This window comes from Pseudorasbora parva, chromosome 5, assembly GCF_024679245.1.
Source record: "Pseudorasbora parva isolate DD20220531a chromosome 5, ASM2467924v1, whole genome shotgun sequence".
Classification (NCBI taxonomy): domain Eukaryota; kingdom Metazoa; phylum Chordata; class Actinopteri; order Cypriniformes; family Gobionidae; genus Pseudorasbora; species Pseudorasbora parva.
In genome coordinates, this window is record NC_090176.1 from 53,562,635 (window position 1) to 53,582,595 (window position 19,961).

The 19,961-nt window shown below is 41.5% G+C and overlaps 1 protein-coding gene across 3 annotated transcripts in view; it reads left to right on the forward strand.

Annotated features, from left to right (window-relative positions):
• The window catches only part of il1rl2 (interleukin 1 receptor-like 2), a 32,042-nt gene that overhangs the window by 3,790 nt on the left and 8,291 nt on the right, over positions 1-19,961 (forward strand). For 2 of the 3 annotated variants that reach the window (XM_067444732.1, XM_067444731.1), the window contains 8 exons: positions 1,039-1,107; positions 9,250-9,472; positions 10,042-10,204; positions 13,139-13,292; positions 15,540-15,596; positions 15,827-15,941; positions 16,033-16,172; positions 16,251-16,394. In XM_067444732.1, coding sequence (XP_067300833.1) covers positions 1,050-1,107; positions 9,250-9,472; positions 10,042-10,204; positions 13,139-13,292; positions 15,540-15,596; positions 15,827-15,941; positions 16,033-16,172; positions 16,251-16,394 — 1,054 coding nt within the window. In that variant the 5' untranslated portion in view covers positions 1,039-1,049. Of the gene's footprint in view, positions 1-729; positions 1,108-9,249; positions 9,473-10,041; positions 10,205-13,138; positions 13,293-15,539; positions 15,597-15,826; positions 15,942-16,032; positions 16,173-16,250; positions 16,395-19,961 lie in introns of those variants that run through there. The other variant, XM_067444733.1, reaches the window with a different exon arrangement.

Below are 19,961 nucleotides of genomic sequence, written 5' to 3' on the forward strand. Positions count from 1 at the left end.
AAAAGTTAAATTAAATAGTCAACCATGTGAATCCTTGTCAACTGTTACAGATGATGGATAACATGGTTGACAGGTAACACAATTGACATTTCAGCCATTTTTAGGTCTTGTGCAAACTGGGGCCTTGGATTGGTTGGTAGTTGACCTAGATTAATTTATGCTTTTATAATTTTTCTCTACACATTTATAAATATATCTGACGCAAGTTTACCGGAACATGATGATATTGGGACAGGTAACACAGTTGACCATCAATTAATCTACTCTATGTGCAGACAATAATATAGACCATATTGAAGAGGAGAAGTTATAATTTACCACACAGTCTTCAAATTTACCTCCAAAAAAGGAATGACATCATTACATGTGACTTTGGAACTGATGTATTGCTGATTTATAGGGAGTGTTATAGGGTAACACAGTTCTGATTTCTTGGACACACGCAGGAGCAAAATATTTTTAAAAACACCTCTTATAATTTAATGATTATTTTGGACAAATAATTATAAGAGATCTATTCAGAAAAATGCATTTTAGTGCTAATCTGAAGATCAAAACCTCACATTTACCCAATCGGACAGCACAAAAACAGCAAATTCCAGTATAGAATATGACATTTTTACATGATAAAAGATAGGTATCTAACCCCTGATATAAAAACAATCATTGCTTGAAGTGAAAAGTTAATGAAAAATTGATAATTGAGACATGAAATGTACTCCTAATGACCCATTTATGTACGTTTGTGTTTATGTAGCCGAATATCTAAATATCGTCTTTAGACTTTTTCTTTTCGGAAAATCCGTCATTCCTTTCACGATCACACACGTTATACCCGAGAGCACGTTGTGTTAATTCTCATCGATCTCTTTATTGATCTTTAATAACCCTGCATAGCTGAGATAGCAGAGAATAGCGCCAACGCATCTCTGGTCAAACAGGAACTATGACGGCAGGTCTGGATGGCATAATCTCAGTCACGAGGAATGAAGTTTCTCCTTTAAATGGCTTAGTCTCTGTTTTTATTGTCCCTCTCAGGCTGTCTCGAGATGAGCTTTTCCACACTTTATCTCCCGTGGATTTTGCTCTCCGCCGTTTGGCTTGCAGGTAAGGGTCTCTGTTTTCAATGATCGCTCGGTTGTTGAGGAAAGTCCGAGTTTCTTCAGAACGAACGATATGCATTTCAGCTATTGCTTCGCTTATGTTTATGAGGATATGGACGTTTCTAGGCGTTATAACTAGCCTATGTATACGAGCAGAGAGTGTTTACATACTGACACGCTTTCTGTGCTCTCCTCAGCTCAGTTGTAGTAATACTGAATGTTAAAAACCTCAACTGTTATAAAACACTCACATTGTTTGGCAATCAGGTCAGTTGCGATTAGCCTATTTTACTTTCATTTCAACTGTTCTTCCTTTCAGAAGCAACAAAGCTCAGACTTCTCTAAAGTCGCTCCCCAACATACCGGTGTTGTGTAATATTCAGTCGTGTTCCAGTGGGTGGAGTTACATGAATATTCATGATATTTCCCTGGTTGTGGGCGTGGCCTTGAGACAACGCAAACGAATCGTCACCTTCCTAAAATAATTGCCTAAGTCATTTGTCCAGGTTTCTCAGAAAACACAAAAAACTGAACCAATATTTGAATATATGATATTTATTGATAATGTCACTCAAAAAGTTTATGTCAGAAGATGACTCTTGACATACTAATGACAATGCATGTCAATTATTTAACGTAACAGGAATAAATGACTTAGGCGGATTTTTGAACATGCCTTTGTGACTTAGGCAATTTTAAATGTTCAACTCTGTCAACAATAAAAGACTAACAAGCAAACTAAACATCATTCTGAGTAGGCATGCGCATTTGTGTGTGCCCTGCAACAAGGTATTTCTGTGTTATTAGTACCTCATATTTCCTTTTTTGAAGAATGTCGGTAACCAGACCGGACCCATCAACTGTCTGGTTACTGACATTCTTTAAAATATCATTCTTTGTGTTCAAAGCTTGAGGGTGAATAAATGACACAAGTTTCATTTTGAGGTGAACTATTCCTTTAAGAGTAGATTTAAATGTGGGTACATTTACTTTAAGTACACTTCTAATGAAAAAACTGTACTTTTACGTTGGGCAACGATCTTCTCGTTACTTTATTTTAACACAATTAGTTGTTAAATGCACAGTTTATTCCAAGCTTGCTGTATCTTTATCGTCTGGGCATGAGCAATGCTCAATTCACAAATGAATCACTCTTTTGAGTCGATTCTGTTCAAATTCAAATAAGTTGGCAGAACTGTCTAAAGGCGGGCATACTGTGTGCGGTGTCTGTGCGATTTCAGCTCGCAAATCAGTTTGAATGATTTGTTTGGTTTCCTGCGCGTACTGAATCTGAAGCGGTTTCACACTCTGTCTCGTAACAGGAAGATTTAAAGGGATAGTTCACCCAAAAAAGAAAATGTGATGTTTATCTGCTTACCCCCAGTGCACCAAACATGTAGGTGTCTTTGTTTCTTCAGTAGAACACAAATGAAGATTTTTAACCCAACCGTTGCTGTGTGTAGGTCATATAATGATGTGAATGGGGAACAATTCTATGAGAGCAAAACAAAAAACATGCTTAGACAACATGCACAAAGAGCCCTGTGGCTCATGACGACACATTGATATCTTAAGACACAAAACGATCAGTTTGTGTGAGAAATTGAGCCGTATTTATATCATTTTTTACCTCAAATACAACGCTATATCCAACAGCCTGGAACACGCTTCACTTTCAGTAAGGTCAATAACACACGCTGCCAATATCCACGCTCTGGCTCGTATATCACATATCCAGAGCCTGTATATTGACCTTACCGGAAGTGAAGCGCGTTCCAGGCTGTTGGATATAGCGTTGTATTTGAGGTTAAAAAACGGTCAATATACACGCTCTGGATATGTGATATACGAGCCAGAGTGTGGATATTGACCTTGGATATGGCGTTGTATTTGAGGTAAAAATTTTTTAAAAAATACAGCTCGATTTCTCACACAAACTGATCGTTTTGTGTCTTAAGATATCAATGTGTCGGCATTAGCCACAGGGCTCTTTGTGCATGTTGTCTAAGCATGTTTTTTTCTCTCTCTTTTTGAATTGTTACCCATTCTCATCATTATATGACTTGCACACAGCAACGGTTGAGTTAAAAATCTTCATTCGTGTTCTACTGAAGAAACAAAGACACCTACATGTTGATGCCCTGGGGGTCAGCAGATAAACATCACATTTTCTTTTTTAGGTGAACTATCCCTTTAAGAACTTCAAGCGTCGGGTGAAGTGGCGGTGGACCTACAGTACAGTCAAGTGAAAGCAAATCTGCAAAGTAATTATTTTGTTTGCCAGCGATGAAGATCTTTATTAGTTGAACATCTTCGTATGCTGTCTGTGAATGAATTATTCCACAGGACGATACATTCGATTTCATTTCATTCAGGTAATACATTTTACAACCAAACAGATTATATAATTTCTCGGTGTTTGGTAGCCTATTCAAATCTTTCTTAATTAGATCATGTAATGTGGAAAAAAATTGACAAAAAGATGAAATATTGTTTTTAAAGAGTTAACTGAAAGCCTAATGCTAGCTTTATTGGCTTAGCTATTTTTCTTGACTAAAATGCTGACTAAAAAGACAAAAAACTATGCCATATTTATAGTCTAGCCTATATTATAGTAAACCTCATCACTTAGCAATAGGGGGTGAGCCCTGAATCATGGAAATAACTTCAGAGGTTGAGTAGCTTTTTGGTCTTCTTGATGCACCTGCCATCTTGAAAAGCTTGTAAAATTGCCTAAGTCAAATTATCTTTTGACTTAGGCAAAATAAAACGGCCTAAGTCACACACTTGACATAGGCCATTATACTACAGGGGTAGAATTGTATGATCTGTTCAACTGAGGATGTGGAGGATTTTACCAGAGGTGGTCAGCATCATGAGGAGATGACTTAAGCAAAAAAATCATTTTTGTCAAAAAATGACTTAGGCAATTATTTTAAGAAGGTGACGGAATGGAACTGAAAATATTAGTGCACGCTCCTCAAACCGAACCTGTTTCGTGGATTATTTCGAAAAGACAATGAAGTTACGATGTTAAGCATTAACTGCACAGTTTGTGTAACATGATGAATCGTCTGAGTTTTCCTGATATTTTAGGCGTTCAGATAAATAGGTAAGGAGCAAATAATGAGCGTATCATCTAGGCTAACATAGATTATTATCAATTATTTGTGCCCTAACCTAATGTTTAAAAACTATAGTTGATATATGAGACGTCTTACAGAACCCTTTAAGGTTATACAGCCTATAGAACTATAGCTTGGTGTGAGTTTCTTGTTATATAGCCAGTGTTTCTGTTAGCATAAACTACATAGAAAATGTTTTAAAGGGGGGGTGAAACACTCAGTTTCAGTCAATCTCATGTCAATCTTGAGTACCTATAGAGTAGTATTGCATCCTTCATATCTCCAAAAGTCTTTAGTTTTATTATATTTATAAAAGAAATATAGGCTGTACCGAATCTTTCCGGAAAAAAACGAGCGCGTATCGAGTGGGCGGAGCTAAAGAATGACGAGCGCGAGCAAAGCGTCCTCAGGCGTGGAGAAACTCATGGCTATCGAGCTCAGCTAATACAGATTAGGCATGTGCCGATATCAATTTTTCATGTTGCGATTAATTGCTGAAGTTTTATCACGGTATACGATATTATCACGATATTGAAATAAGTTGCAAAAAAAAAAAAGTGTTGCCATAGCATAACAGCTTTAAGAACTATTTTTGTAATAACAAAAATAACTGAATGTTTAAATACAATAATGCACCAAAAATATATACAGCTCTGGAAAAAAAATTAAGAGAAATCATTGAGAAATCAATGTTAAGTGGTCTCCGGATTTTTTTTCAGAGCTGTAAAAGTACAATTTCCAAACAGATTAAAGTGCAAAAGAATTAGGCTATAAAGAACAACAGGTAACAAATTACAATAAGGTCTCATTATTTAATGCATTCACTAAGATTGAGCAATAGCTTTATTTGGTACAGAAAGTATAATGTTTTTGGTAATGTTGGTTAAGAAATACTGATTGTTAGTTTTATCTTAGGTCCATTAAAAAAGTTATTTTGATTTAGATTTTAATGTTATTAAACAGTAACTAAGAAATTAACATTACTTAGAATAATTAATTCTTTATAAGTATTTTTCTTTGTCAGTTTGGTAATAATGAATTAACATGTTAACTAATGAAGTCATATGTCTCAAAGTTTGACAATTTTGACAAAGTGAACAATAACAAATAATTAGAACAGTTCTAATCATTAGGGCATGTAGTCCAGATTAAAGCATAACAATGTTTAAGTTTGAAAAGAAATAGCCTATTAAGTCTTTAAGTATTAAGTATTTGGTGCTGTGATGAACAACATTGGGATTACAAAAAACTAATCGCTGTTTTTAAAAACTGCACGCGTTTTGTTTGTTTGCGGGTTTCCGGGGTAAGCGCTGCCTTCTGCAGTTCATCAGCGCCCTCTGCTGTCACTGAGCGGCACTTCAGCAGCGCGTCTCCTTCACTCGTTCATCAGCGCCCTCTGCTGTCACTGAGCGGCACTTCAGCAGCGCGTCTCCTTCACTCGTTCATCAGCGCCCTCTGCTGTCACTGAGCGGCACTTCAGCAGCGCGTCTCCTTCACTCGTTCATCAGCGCCCTCTGCTGTCACTGAGCGGCACTTCAGCAGCGCGTCTCCTTCACTCGTTCATCAGCGCCCTCTGCTGTCACTGAGCGGCACTTCAGCAGCGCGTCTCCTTCACTCGTTCATCAGCGCCCTCTGCTGTCACTGAGCGGCACTTCAGCAGCGCGTCTCCTTCACCGGTTCATCAGCGCCCTCTGCTGTCACTGAGCGGCACTTCAGCAGCGCGTCTCCTTCACCGGTTCATCAGCGCCCTCTGCTGTCACTGAGCGGCACTTCAGCAGCGCGTCTCCTTCACTCGTTCATCAGCGCCCTCTGCTGTCACTGAGCGGCACTTCAGCAGCGCGTCTCCTTCACCGGTTCATCAGCGCCCTCTGCTGTCACTGAGCGGCACTTCAGCAGCGCGTCTCCTTCACCGGTTCATCAGCGCCCTCTGCTGTCACTGAGCGGCACTTCAGCAGCGCGTCTCCTTCACCGGTTCATCAGCGCCCTCTGCTGTCACTGAGCGGCACTTCAGCAGCGCGTCTCCTTCACTCGTTTAAGTGCTTCTCATTTACATCTGAGCGCGTGTCCCTTTGACGCAGAATACAGCGGTGTGGAGCATTTATACGGTTGATGGGCAAAGTATTCTTGAGTGCATTATAAAAAAATTATTAATTGTTAATAAATTATTACGATATTTTAAAGTGCCCACGATAACAATATCGTGCATATTCATTATCGTGATAAACCGCATTATCAAAAATCGCCACATGTCTAATACAGATAATGATCCAGAATCAGATCCGGAGGCTGAAATAAACTGAACAGGAGAAGCAGCAGCAGCAGGACGTCCGTCTCTGTGGTATGGACTGTATTTAGTGGCCTGTCAACATTTGTGTGTGTTTACTCGCAGTTTATGAGGACATGATTCGGTTTATGGACTATTGTATGCGACTAAACCTTAGCAGTAGTAAGCAGAACGGTTTTGCACGTCAGACTAGTGTAACGTTATACAGAGAACAGCAATGGAGTCCGTTAGCGCATTTGACTGACGAAGCACGCGATCGTGTCGTTTACTGATGTTTACTCACGCGACGATAGCCGACAGCACAGACATCTGAAGCAGTTTAACTCACCGGCTGCTTCCAAAGCAGGACCGAACCTTTATCGCTGGGACCCCTCCGTCAGAAACACACTTCTTTGGTATGATTTGGTGAAGTCCTGACAGCAGTGGCGTGGAGATCCACTTTGAGACGCGACTGAAGCGATGTTGTGAAGCTTCCCGTCATTTCTGCGTTCAAATCGGTTCAAATGCAGCGCTACCTTCCCAGAATGCTGTGCTGAAGCGTTGAAGTCGATCGACGTCACCCAGAGGAATAAAGTGGAGCGCGGCGCGGACTATAACAACAGAAGTGTTCACGGACGACTGGATCTGCAGCTGAGAGTGTGTATGGGCGTGCGTTTCCTCTCTTGCTCTAGTCACGCGCGCGCACCCTACCGGGAGAAGAGCCCGTACGGCCCATACAAGGACCTTCCGCTCTATTAACGTCAAGCCGACCCGTACTCGAAAAAACTTGTGAGAAACCGGAAGGAGTATTTTTGACACAGAAATACTCCATCAAACGTCCAACATTAGTGTTTGAAACTTTGTCTATGTTTAGGATGGGAATCCAAGTCTTTAACAGTGGAAAGCTCAGTGTGCAGGAAACAGCATTTCACCGCCCCTTTAATCTTGTTGTCATTATTAACATTGCAATGTGTACGTGGTTATATAATGCAGTGCATAAAGCTTTAAAGCATTGTCCTGATGGATGGGCAGAGGTTAAACAATTATAGGCTACGCATGTCTTCCTCACCAATGTCATAATGTCTTCATTTTGCTTTTGGAATGCATATATATATATATATATATATATATATATATATATATATATATATATATATATATATATATATATATATATATATATATATATCCATGATGATATAAAGTTACTGTCTGTTTTAGACTGGAGGTAAGAGCTGAAGTCTCTGGACATACACAGGGGCAGTTTTCTCTCTCATTTAGTGCCAAGGTCCGGTTTTAATATGCATTTATTACAAAACTAATTCATTATTATAAAATTGTAAAAATAAAAGCAATCCAAATAAAACACAAAAAAGATTACATTTTATTTGTTTACATGGACATCATGTCACCATAACCAACATCAGAGAATGTGAAAATATATCAAGCAAATATTTAATATAAGAGTATACGAGTTTGGCAATCCCTGCCCTACAATGATCAGAAATGGGGTTACTGTATACTTGTAAAACGAGAGAAAGACTTTCAGATCTTAAACATGATTAAACAGCACTAGGTAACTTTTCAACCTTCATAATATATTTGTTAAGACTCTTGTGATGATAAATTGACTTACAATAGGTTGAATGACACGTCTGCCATAGCCTGATGGGGTCTGTATCGTTTTTAATCGTACTTTTAAACTTCGGGTTTCGGGTATGTAACCCGAGAACAAAAAGAACTACAAAATTCGACTGCTTTACGGTATATACGTCACTTCCACCAACACACACACTTCCTTACATTCAGACGTGCGAGCCCAACTTTGTTCGTCGGATAATATAGTCATGTCCGAAGCAGCACAGACACATAAGAAAGAAAAGGTTTTGTTGGAGGAAAGCAATAAGAGGAAACGAGAGAGTGCTGTGATTAAAGGCAGGACGAGGATCAGCATGTGACCAGCGTTTGCTCGTCGGCGTGAGCTGAAGGAGGCGTGCCCGACCGATGCTGTCCTGCTTGTTACGGTGATTACCGACCACTCAAACACTGAACTGAAGGATCATATAGATTCTGGAAAACGCTAACCAATAGACTACTATAATGACGCTGGCTTGTAAACGTGAGCATCGTGATTATTTGGCGTTTGAAAAAAATAAAACCCATGAAATTATATTCATATGACATGCTGAAGCATATGCCACTGACTGTAACGTTACCTGGGATGAAGACATTTCCCACGCGCCGCCAGAAGAACATCTGCATGTGAACTCCTCCTGCAGTGTTCAGGGGAACTGTTAGTGCTGCACCGACCCGCGGGACGCTTTTATGAAGTTATTTGGCCCGCACCGCACCACTGTATATATTTTTACAACCCGCCGCACACCCGCGACCATTAAATAAACATACGGGGTCCGCGGGTTATGAGACGAGCCACGCATAGCTCAGGGCTATCAGGGTTGTCATGTCAACAAATGCACGCGCGATGGCATCCCCTGTTGTAGGATTACAGATCTTACGACAGTAGTTGAGGACATTATTTTTTCCAAACTGTAGGGGGACCCCGAGAGCAAAAGTAGCCAAGTGGCTAACATTAACACAATGTTATGGATCATTACATTTCAGAGCCAAATCAAATTCTGTTGCAATCTTGTCCTGTTTAACACTGTGAAGCTGCTTTAAATAATCGCCATATTGTAAAAGCGCTGTATAAATAAAGTTGACTTGACATTGACATTTCTTCCATGTTTTGGTCTAGAAGAGATTGATATGCACTTGACGCATCGCAGATCAGAGGACTTCTTCGCCGCTGGTCTTGTGTTTCGGCTTCAGTGCAACAGATACCGTCAGAATGTGAGTGTGTTCTGGAGTCGAGTCTCCGGGCCGAGACTGGAAAACCTCAGCGGAGTGAGCATTAGAGACGACGACCTGTGGTTCCTTCCAGTCCAGCTCAACCACAGCGGACAGTACTCCTGCTTCAGCAGGTGTTGCTCAGTTCACTACGCTTCTGTTGATGTGCTTAAGACATGCTGAATACTGAAGACATGTTGATTTTCCTGCTGAGCTCCATTTACATGTTGGTAAAGTTAAAAAGGCTCTTTTGAAAGGAAATGACCAGGGTTCTTCAGCAAATCTCCTCCTCTTGTTTCACCAGAAGGGTCTGACTTTCATTAACATGAACTTTCAGACATTTAGTCTGTTCAGAACAAGCCATTGTTGAGTTTCTATCAATCTTTCTTCACTAGGTTTTGAGTTTTGAAAGTTAGGGTTATGTTTCATATTAAGAATCAAGGAAATTGAAGGATTTGTAAATCCTCATGACATAACCTTCAAACTCTTACTGAAATACAGCATCATTCTTGCAAACTTAGAGAACCAGTGAGGAACCATCTTTGAGAGCTGAGAATTATCCTTTAAAAATCAAGGTGTTGAGCATAAAGATGCTAATATTAATTACAAAGGGCGTTTGCGCTTGCACTGTTTTGTGTTCAGGATTTCATATCAGCTGTTCTTTCATCCCAACTCTTGTTCGTCTTGTGTTGTATTTTGGCAGAAAAGGCAACGAAACCTGGGAAACGATATTTGATGTCTTCGTTCACAATGAAACATGCCCACGCAGGAACAGAGAAGACGACGTAAAGAGCACAAATGTACTGCGATGTCTCCTTTCGCACATCTTCGAGCTAGACCCTAGTGCTCAAGTGACCTGGCGAAACGTAAGACACTCACACACACACACACACACACACACACACACACACACACACACACACACACACACACACACACACACACACACAAACACGCCACGCTCACACTAAAGGGAAATACGGTTGGAACACAGTTTCCTGACAGGATATGCTGCAAAATTTAAGAAAACATGTAAAACAAGTATGACTCTGATGTTTATTATGGGCTTTATTTAATGTTAAAAGCATCTAAAGTTAGTTTGAATATTATTAATAACCGTACTGAAAGCAACAGTTCATCTCAGATCTTGAAAATAAATTAATTGAAACAAGAGTGTTTAAACTGTGAACAAACAAGTGTGTTCTATAAAAGAATAAGTTTCAGTCACTCAGAATGTATTTTTAATAATATTAAACTGGTGTAATATTTATAGAAGTGATGATGTGCTTATCTATTTGGTTATGAGTGCAGTGTGTTTACAGAGACTCCGCCCACTCACTCTTCTGATTGGCTGTGATTTGGTTATGAGTGCAGTGTGTTTACAGAGACTCCGCCCACTCACTCTTCTGATTGGCTGTGATTTGGTTGCGAGTGCAGTGTGTTCATAGACAGTAAAAGAAATGGACGGAGCGATCCCATTGCCCTCTACGGCGTTAAGTGATGTCAGTATAGGAGCACTCACTTCCTGATGGCTGAGCGAACTGCGCCGGCTCAGACTGAGCTTGAGGACGTAGATGTGACGTGAGCCTCCTGTCTGACAGCTGTAGGTCTTCTAGTAGTTGTGGAAAGTGAAACCTGAATCACGTTGTTTAAATATTTTCTCCCGTTGCTTTTGGCTCACTATGGGCTTCTCCCCATTCTTCTCCCTTGACTTTATCAGACTTTATGTCTCCACGTCCCCCCGACTGTCTCATAGACAGTAAAGATTGCCTGCGAGCGTCTCCTCAGGTCTATACGGTAATTTCTCAACTGTGCGACAGAGTCGCGTTGGTTATGACGCAATCGTTAGCCTATTTTTACAAAACCAGCTTCTACGGGGCGATAGTGTAAGATACAAGGTAACGGAGCCTTTTATGCATTGTCGTGTTTCTTTAGAAATAAACACTGGACAAATGGAGTCTTTAAACGCCTCAGATGTAAAGTTATTCACTGTCAAAGTGACTCAAAAATGAATGGGAGTCAATGGGATGCTAACAGCAGGTGATGGCTTGGTTAGCAATGGCCGCCCCTATGGGTGGAACGCTTTCAGAGCGCTAGATTACCCCCTTGAGTGTGTTTACAGAGAGACTCCGCCCACTCACTCTTCTGATTGGCTGTGATTTGGTTATGAGTGCAGTGTGTTTACAGAGAGACTCCGCCCACTCACTCTTCTGATTGGCTGTGATTTGGTTGCGAGTGCAGTGTGTTTACAGAGAGACTCCGCCCACTCACTCTTCTGATTGGCTGTGATTTGGTTATGAGTGCAGTGTGTTTACAGAGACTCCGCCCACTCACTCTTCTGATTGGCTGTGATTTGGTTATGAGTGCAGTGTGTTTACAGAGACTCCGCCCACTCACTCTTCTGATTGGCTGTGATTTGGTTGCGAGTGCAGTGTGTTTGCAGAGAGACTCCGCCCACTCACTCTTCTGATTGGCTGTGATTTGTGATTGATTTGTCCTGTCTGACGTGGGTTAGGACACTGTGTGTTAGTCCTAGACTAAGCGCTTCACCTTTTTCTTGTTCTGTTACGAGTGGCGACCATATTTACATTAAATCTGTGCATAAACATCTGAAAAGACCCGCTCAGACCAGCATGGTAAATATGAGTAAAACAACTTTGTTTTTTCTGTAAGGGTGCGTTCACACTTGTCATGTTTGGTTCGATTAAAACGAACCCTGGTGTGGTTGCTCAGTTAGTGCGGTTCATTTGAACATATGTGAACGCTGCCATCCGAACCCTGGTGCGCACCAAACCAGCGGACCGAGAGCGCTATAAAGATGGGTCTCGGTCCGCTTCCAAACAAACTCTGGTGCGGTTCGATTGATATATGAACGCAACACGGACCAAAGACATGTAGACGGACCAAAAACCGGACGTAATGTCACAAGATGCGACGCATAATGCAGCTGATTTGACGACGCGGAAAGATCGGTGTATCCAAAATGAGTAACTTTAACGTTAGAGGGCAAACGTGGAGCAACGAGGAAGTGCCTAATCAATATTTGGTCAGATGAGCATGTTTCGAAAATGCTAGAAAAAACACACAAAAAGCATACCTGGCTCTTCTCATCAAAGTTCCTGTGTTGCCCATTATTAGCAGGTGCAGACGACAGCGGCCGTCTCTGTTCTGCACAGTGGAGGAAATCCTGCTGCTGTTTTGAATGTTTTGAACATTTTATGAGCTCTTCAAGAGTTCTCAGCGGGTAAAAATAATGCCACATGTACACGCATAAAACGATCGCATTTAATCCAGCACACAGCGTTGTTTTGAACATTTCATGAGCTCTTCATGAGTTCTCTGGTAAAAAATAATGCCATGTGTACACGCATAAAATGCCCGCGCGTGTAATCCGCACACAGCATTGTTTTGAATGTTCGGTAAACGAGCTCCTACGTCATATAAACCGACCAATCAGGTTGTGAGCGTCTCCCTGTGCCTTTGGTTCGGTAACTTTAGGTTCGCTGTTAAAAATGCCCGTGTGAACGCTAAGCGGACCAGGACTATATGTTTTGTTTTTGGTTTTTGGTCCAGACCAAACGAACCGAACTACAAGTGTGAACGCACCCTAAGACACTAAACATTGCTTTAGTCCTCAATATGTGGAGCATTAGGGCTCTGGAGCTGCTTACATACACGTCTTCTCATTTACAGGATTCACTTCCACATTTAAACATGTCCAGTGTGTGTGAGTGTGTGTGTGTGTGTGTGTGTGTGTGTGTGTACACACTCACTGTAATCTCTCTCTTTATTCTCTGCAGAACTGCCAGCCACTCAGTGGGAATTACGGGACAGTTTTCCCGATAAACAGATCCCCGGAGAGGGTCGGACTCTATTCCTGCTTTGTGAACTTCACTTTTGAAGGAGAGAATTTCTCTGCTGCACAGACTACGGAAATCTACAACCAGGTTATAGGTAGGATGGGTTAGTTTATCCAAAAGCGGTTCCTTTAGAAAGCCGTTTTAAAGATTAGCATCAGCCTTACTCTGCTGCCTGTGTAGGCAGCTCACTGAGCAAACAAAGAATGTATGAAATGTTTTTGGTTTTAATTAGAAATGTTCTTTTATAACCATGAAGATCTACAAATGAAATCATGTTTTAATCCATAAGAACCCCGGCCATTTTCTCCTCATAGAAAAATGAAGAGGCATATAAAAGAGGCTTAATTATACCATGTTTCTGCGGTGCAGTGCAACCCCTGTCTGTAATGGGACCGCTTGTGTCCTTTCCCCAAGATGAACGATTTCCTGGCATTTGGTGCCGATCATGCGCAGATCAATGCCAGCTAGGGCTGAAACAATTTATAGAGTTACTCGAATTCAAAAAAATCCTTGATGCAAAATCATCGACGCTTCGTTTAGTCCATTTAACTACACACGGATGTTGCAGATTGAGGTTATATCCGCGGTTCAGGTGGGTAAACATCCCAAAAATTGCAGGTGGATGAGAGTTAAATCATTAATGTGTTTATTTTAATAAAGACGCGGAACTCTCATTTCAGAGAGGGTTCAACTCAACCCTTTCTCATTCTTTAGCTTTCGCTTTCAGCTCATGTCGAGATCAAAGACCACAATGCGAGAGAGAGCGGCATCATCACTTTTAATATCATTTAGTCTCGCTATTTTTAAATGAAGACAGCGGTGTGTTGAGCTTCAGTGTGCCACGCTGAACATTTAAGTTTCATTTGCGGCAGTTTGAGTGTGAGCTGAGGAGATACGAGCGGCTCTAAACACATGAACGATGGAGTAGGCACATCGATCACCGTGCTTATGATGTGTGTGAAATCTTTAATGAGACTTTATACTTGAGTGTGTGTGTGTGTGTATGCGATGCGCAGCACTTGTGCTTTCAGAGGTGCGTACTTTCATTGCTTTGTGTAATTTAAATATCACACTAATCATAATTATAACTACTAACTTAATAACCCATGCTGCAATGATGAATGTGATAAGCTCAGAATTTAGATTTGTACGTGGGATGTACTTTATCTGAACCTCATCTCGCGTTTGCTCGTGTTCCGGCGGTTACTCCTCTGTGTGAGGCTGTCAACCCTGGTTTAGGTTAAGAAATGTAATTTCGCCAAATACGTTTTTTTTTTAAGAAACCTACTTGAGTGTAGCTAATGTGTGGCGCTAGCATCCCGCTTACGCTGAGGATTTGAATGTGTGAGGATCGGGTGATGGTTTGTTTTTAACAGCCGATTAGATGCCGTTATGCTGATCCGCTCGTCTCTTCTTCTTATTTCAAGTTTCCTTCCTGTCCAATATTTGTTGCTTCTTACAAAAGCCACAAAGCCTTCAGAAGACAGTAAAGGCTCATGTCATGCCTGAGCTGAAGCTGAAACATTAAAGCTGCAGAACAAAAATACAATGTTTAGGCATTATTGTTATTTATATTACTATTATTTTGGTTTATTGGTTGTAGGTTTAGTATTAGATTGAACTATGTTTACCTTTTAAAGTAATTTAAAAGGATTTTTTATATAATATAAAATGGCAATTGTATGCATTAAAATAGTTTAGTTCCCCAGTTATTAATGCAATTTCAGCAATATCAACGTAATTTTTCTAAAAAGAAAACAAATTAGATGTTATTTTTTAAGATACCTGTCTTATTTTCTCTCATATATTTAGTTTTATATATTTACTCTTTAATTAAAGAAAGGTATTTATTATCCAATGAATTGATTAATTGATCGATTAAGTGTTAGATTAATCGATTACAAAAAGAATCGCAGCCCTAATGCCAATCAATATTTCCTTTTTTTAAAATGGTGCTGTTAACATTTTCCCCAGATTTTATATAACACATAGAGAAAGCATATAACACTAAACAATAATAATTGAATCAGCTTAAGTAATTGAGCCGCTCATTGATATTGTTCATAATATGACAAATACGTCACATCCAAATTCCACCAACTGCTGTAAGGTTAAGGGATTAAAGGGAGGGATAGAGCTTTAAAAAGACCTTTCCAGATAATCTCCAGAAATGGGGGTTCTTATGGGTTAAAGCTATACTCTGAATACAGCAGATGGCAGTATAGAGCAATGATGAACGTGTGTGTGTGTGTGTGTGTGTGTGTGTGTGTGTGTGTGTGTGTGTGTGTGTGTGTGTGTGTGTGTGTGTGTGTGTGTGTGTGTGTGTGTGTGTGTGTTACAGTGGTGACGAGGCCTGAAATCATCTACCCGAGGCAAGACACACACGCAGTAACACTCGGTGAGTCGACCATGGCCGGTTGAACTTAGAGTTCGTTCTGTTTTAACTCAAGGCCATTTATCTGCAAAAATATCAGCCTTTAAGAGTGGACTTGTGTTTCGTCCATGAGTGAGATTTTGAATTGAAATGGTCACAAAACATTAAATTGAATTTGAATTAGAATGACATGAAGACCAGTGTATTGAATTTCCATGTAAAGACACAGAGTAATTTTGAACATGTCACTGCAGGAGAAAGTACGGAGGTGAGCTGCAAAGCTCTGGTTGGGGAAAACGACATGGACGAAACGGATATATACTGGATAAGTGACATTGATGATCTCGATCTGAACTACGAGAGCACCACGTGAGGACTAAAGGAACCTTTGCTCTTCATGGAAAGGCTTTCGTTTATGATGTGACTAACCCTTTCCTCCACATATGCCTGGTTTGTCCAGCCTGGAGGAGAGCGGGCGGAAGTACATGCTGTCTGTTTTATCCATCCCAGAAGTCACCGCTGAATATCTGTACGTTAATCTCACCTGTCTCGTCCAACACCCGGCTGGTACAGTTTCTGGAACAGTCCAGCTCATCCCAGGTCAGCTCTTATATTGGTTATATTGCACATTATCCCTGATGAGGTCTTCTCCAGCCTGTTCTTCTCTTTTCTCTGCAGAGAGCCCGAAGCATTATCGGCTCGGCCTCGGCCTGGCTGCTGTCCTCGCTCTCCTCATGGTTTTGGCCACTGTGGCCTTGATCTTCAGAGTCGATCTGGTTTTGGCTTTCAGAGATGTTTGTCCGTCGGCTGCCGCATGCAACGGTAACACACTTTAATCCACTGTTTTCTTTTTCTCTTTTCCCTCGCTTTATTTATCGGTTTCTCCACATAGTATAAAGCTCCGATCATTTCAGAACACAGTTGTACATTTTAACACATGTGGAGAACAAATATAAGAGGAATAATTATTGACCCCAAATAATGTACAGAAATCCCCAATAAAGTAATAGATATATAAAAATACAACAAAACCCTCAACCCCACAAAAATGTAAATGTATAATGAACACCCTAACCCTGTGGGTACTTCGGTTATGGGTCACACTCAGGAAGGGTTAGGGTCAAACATTAACCGGAGGCCCTGATTAAGATTTAAAACTAAATCAATGAAATATATTTTTGTTCAATGATATTTTTTTCTGTTCTTTTTTGATGTTTTGAGCTACTTTTCTGATTTATAAATAATATTTATGCAATAATTATGACCCATTTTTTCCCATTGAATATAATAGAAAATTTATATATATTTTTTTTTCTTTTCTTTTTTTTTCTTCTTTTTTTAAGCTGTATTTTATTTTAGAGTCAAGCCTAGGCCTCATGAAAGCCATTTTTATGAGATTGGTGCCATCTGGTGGACACATTGATCATTTTTATCATGCGGTAGCACATTTTTACCACTATAGTGGATTTACAGACCCAGTGTGTGTGTGTGTGTGTGTGTGTGTGTGTGTGTGTGTGTGTGTGTGTGTGTGTGTGTGTGTGTGTGTGAGTTTTTTTTTTTTTGTCTGTTTTGCACTCTTGATGTTTTAGAGATTCACCCTTCACTGTTGAGTCCTTTTTTCCTGCATCCTGGATGATCTGTAGATTGTATGCACAAAAAAACTCCCATTCAATTCCTATGGGGGTCATTTTACGACCACTTAGACTTTTTAAATCCTGTCCCCAATTTTTTGGGGTGTTCATTAGCCTGACAAGCCAGACCCACATCCAGATGTTTGCTCTGGAACTCCCCATAGACGGCTCAATCTGAGGGGCGGGATAAACGGCTGTCTGTCAAACTCCCTCTGCACGCGATAGGATAGCGCTACACCAACCAGAGCAACGAAGGTGAAGCGGAGCACGCGATAGGATAGCGCTACACCAACCAGAGCAACGAAGGTGAAGCGGAGCTAGCTGACTGATTAAACTCAGAATTCATCTTCCCTTCTTAATAAGGCAGCAACATATTATAGATCGGGGCAGAACAAGAAAGACTACTAATAATCCTTCATTCAGCAAAAGTATTTAGTAAGGCTCCAGTACAGAGCGGCAGAAAGCACGACTGCACATCCTGTGCGGAGGATGAGGCGCTCGAAGTCAAGTCAGCTTTATTTATATCGTGCTTTTATAATGGCGATTGTTTCAAATCAGCTTCAGTGTCAAACAGGAGGATAGGAGGATGGGGCGGCAGTGGCTCAGTGGTTCATGTAGGTTGTCTACAAACCGAAAGGTTGGTGGTTCAATCCCCGGTTCCGCCTGACCAAGTGTCGAAGTGTCCATGAGCAAGACACCTAACCCCAGCTGCTCCCGACGAGCTGGATAGCGCCTTACATGGTTGACATCGCCGTCGGTGTATGAATGGGTGAATGTGAGGCAAAATGTAAAGCGCTTTGGATAAAAGCGCTATATAAATGCAGTCCATAATGAACAGAGTTTGATTCGGCTGTACAATCGCTCTGGAGATGTTATCAGCTTATTTATTATCATATAGTGTCAATGTGGGCAGATTGGTCATATGTGACCCCGTCTGTGAAACCCCGGCTAAAGTCACAAAATTGAATTATGAGATTTTGATCGTCAAAGTGCCATAGCCATAAAAATGACGAAAATAGGTAATTTGTGTTTATTGCTGTAAATGATAAATTATACCAAGGGGTTTTGTATTTATAACATTATAAATACTGAAATTAGTGATTTTATTGACACTACACTTTATACTTTTGCAGAAAAAAGATATCGGATACGGGCTCCCTAAACGTGGATTTTAATCATCTCAGGGGTTTTCATCACAACGACACCAGCTGATTCATGTGATAGATCGGTTCAGGAACTTATTCTTTTACCATTAGGAAGAGAAAGACATTAATATCAAACGGCACGAGCGGCAGTCACGTCATCACGACTTTAGCCGGGTTCAGATGTCTGGCGAGATATTTTCGTGTCATCGCCAATATTTTAATATTTTCTTCTTTGTTTTGTAGCTCAACATTGTGCCAATAATAACCATCTTAATTTAAAGTCATATTAGTCATATTAATTATATCATATTAATCACTGAAGTCATTCTGAAGAAGGGAAGATGTGTTCGGAGACTAGCCGACCAGATACGGCGAATGTTTAATCTGTCAGCGAGCTCTGCTTCACCTTCGTTGCTCTGGTTGGTTGTAGCGCTATCCTATCGAGTGCTCCGCTTCACCTTCGTTGCTCTGGTTGGTGTAGCGCTATCCTATCGCGTGCTCCGCTTCACCTTCGTTGCTCTGGTTGGTTGTAGCGCTATCCTATCGCGTGCTCCGCTTCACCTTCGTTGCTCTGGTTGGTGTAGCGCTATCCTATCGCGTGCTCCGCTTCACCTTCGTTGCTCTGGTTGGTGTAGCGCTATCCTATCGCGTGCTCCGCTTCACCTTCGTTGCTCTGGTTGGTGTAGCGCTATCCTATCGCGTGCTCCGCTTCACCTTCGTTGCTCTGGTTGGTGTAGCGCTATCCTATCGCGTGCTCCGCTTCACCTTCGTTGCTCTGGTTGGTGTAGCGCTATCCTATCGCGTGCTCCGCTTCACCTTCGTTGCTCTGGTTGGTGTAGCGCTATCCTATCGCGTGCTCCGCTTCACCTTCGTTGCTCTGGTTGGTTGTAGCGCTATCCTATCGCGTGCTCCGCTTCACCTTCGTTGCTCTGGTTGGTGTAGTGCTATCCTATCGCGTGCTCCGCTTCACCTTCGTTGCTCTGGTTGGTGTAGCGCTATCCTATCGCGTGCTCCGCTTCACCTTCGTTGCTCTGGTTGGTGTAGCGCTATCCTATCGCGTGCTCCGCTTCACCTTCGTTGCTCTGGTTGGTGTAGCGCTATCCTATCGCGTGCTCCGCTTCACCTTCGTTGCTCTGGTTGGTGTAGCGCTATCCTATCGCGTGCTCCGCTTCACCTTCGTTGCTCTGGTTGGTGTAGCGCTATCCTATCGAGTGCTCCGCTTCACCTTCGTTGCTCTGGTTGGTGTAGCGCTATCCTATCGCGTGCTCCGCTTCACCTTCGTTGCTCTGGTTGGTGTAGCGCTATCCTATCGCGTGCTCCGCTTCACCTTCGTTGCTCTGGTTGGTGTAGCGCTATCCTATCGCGTGCTCCGCTTCACCTTCGTTGCTCTGGTTGGTGTAGCGCTATCCTATCGCGTGCTCCGCTTCACCTTCGTTGCTCTGGTTGGTTGTAGCGCTATCCTATCGTGTGCTCCGCTTCACCTTCGTTGCTCTGGTTGGTGTAGCGCTATCCTATCGCGTGCAGAGGGAGTTTGACAGACAGCCGTTTGTCCCGCCCCTCAGATTGAGCCGTCTATGGGGAGTTCCAGAGCAAACATCTGGATGTGGGTCTGG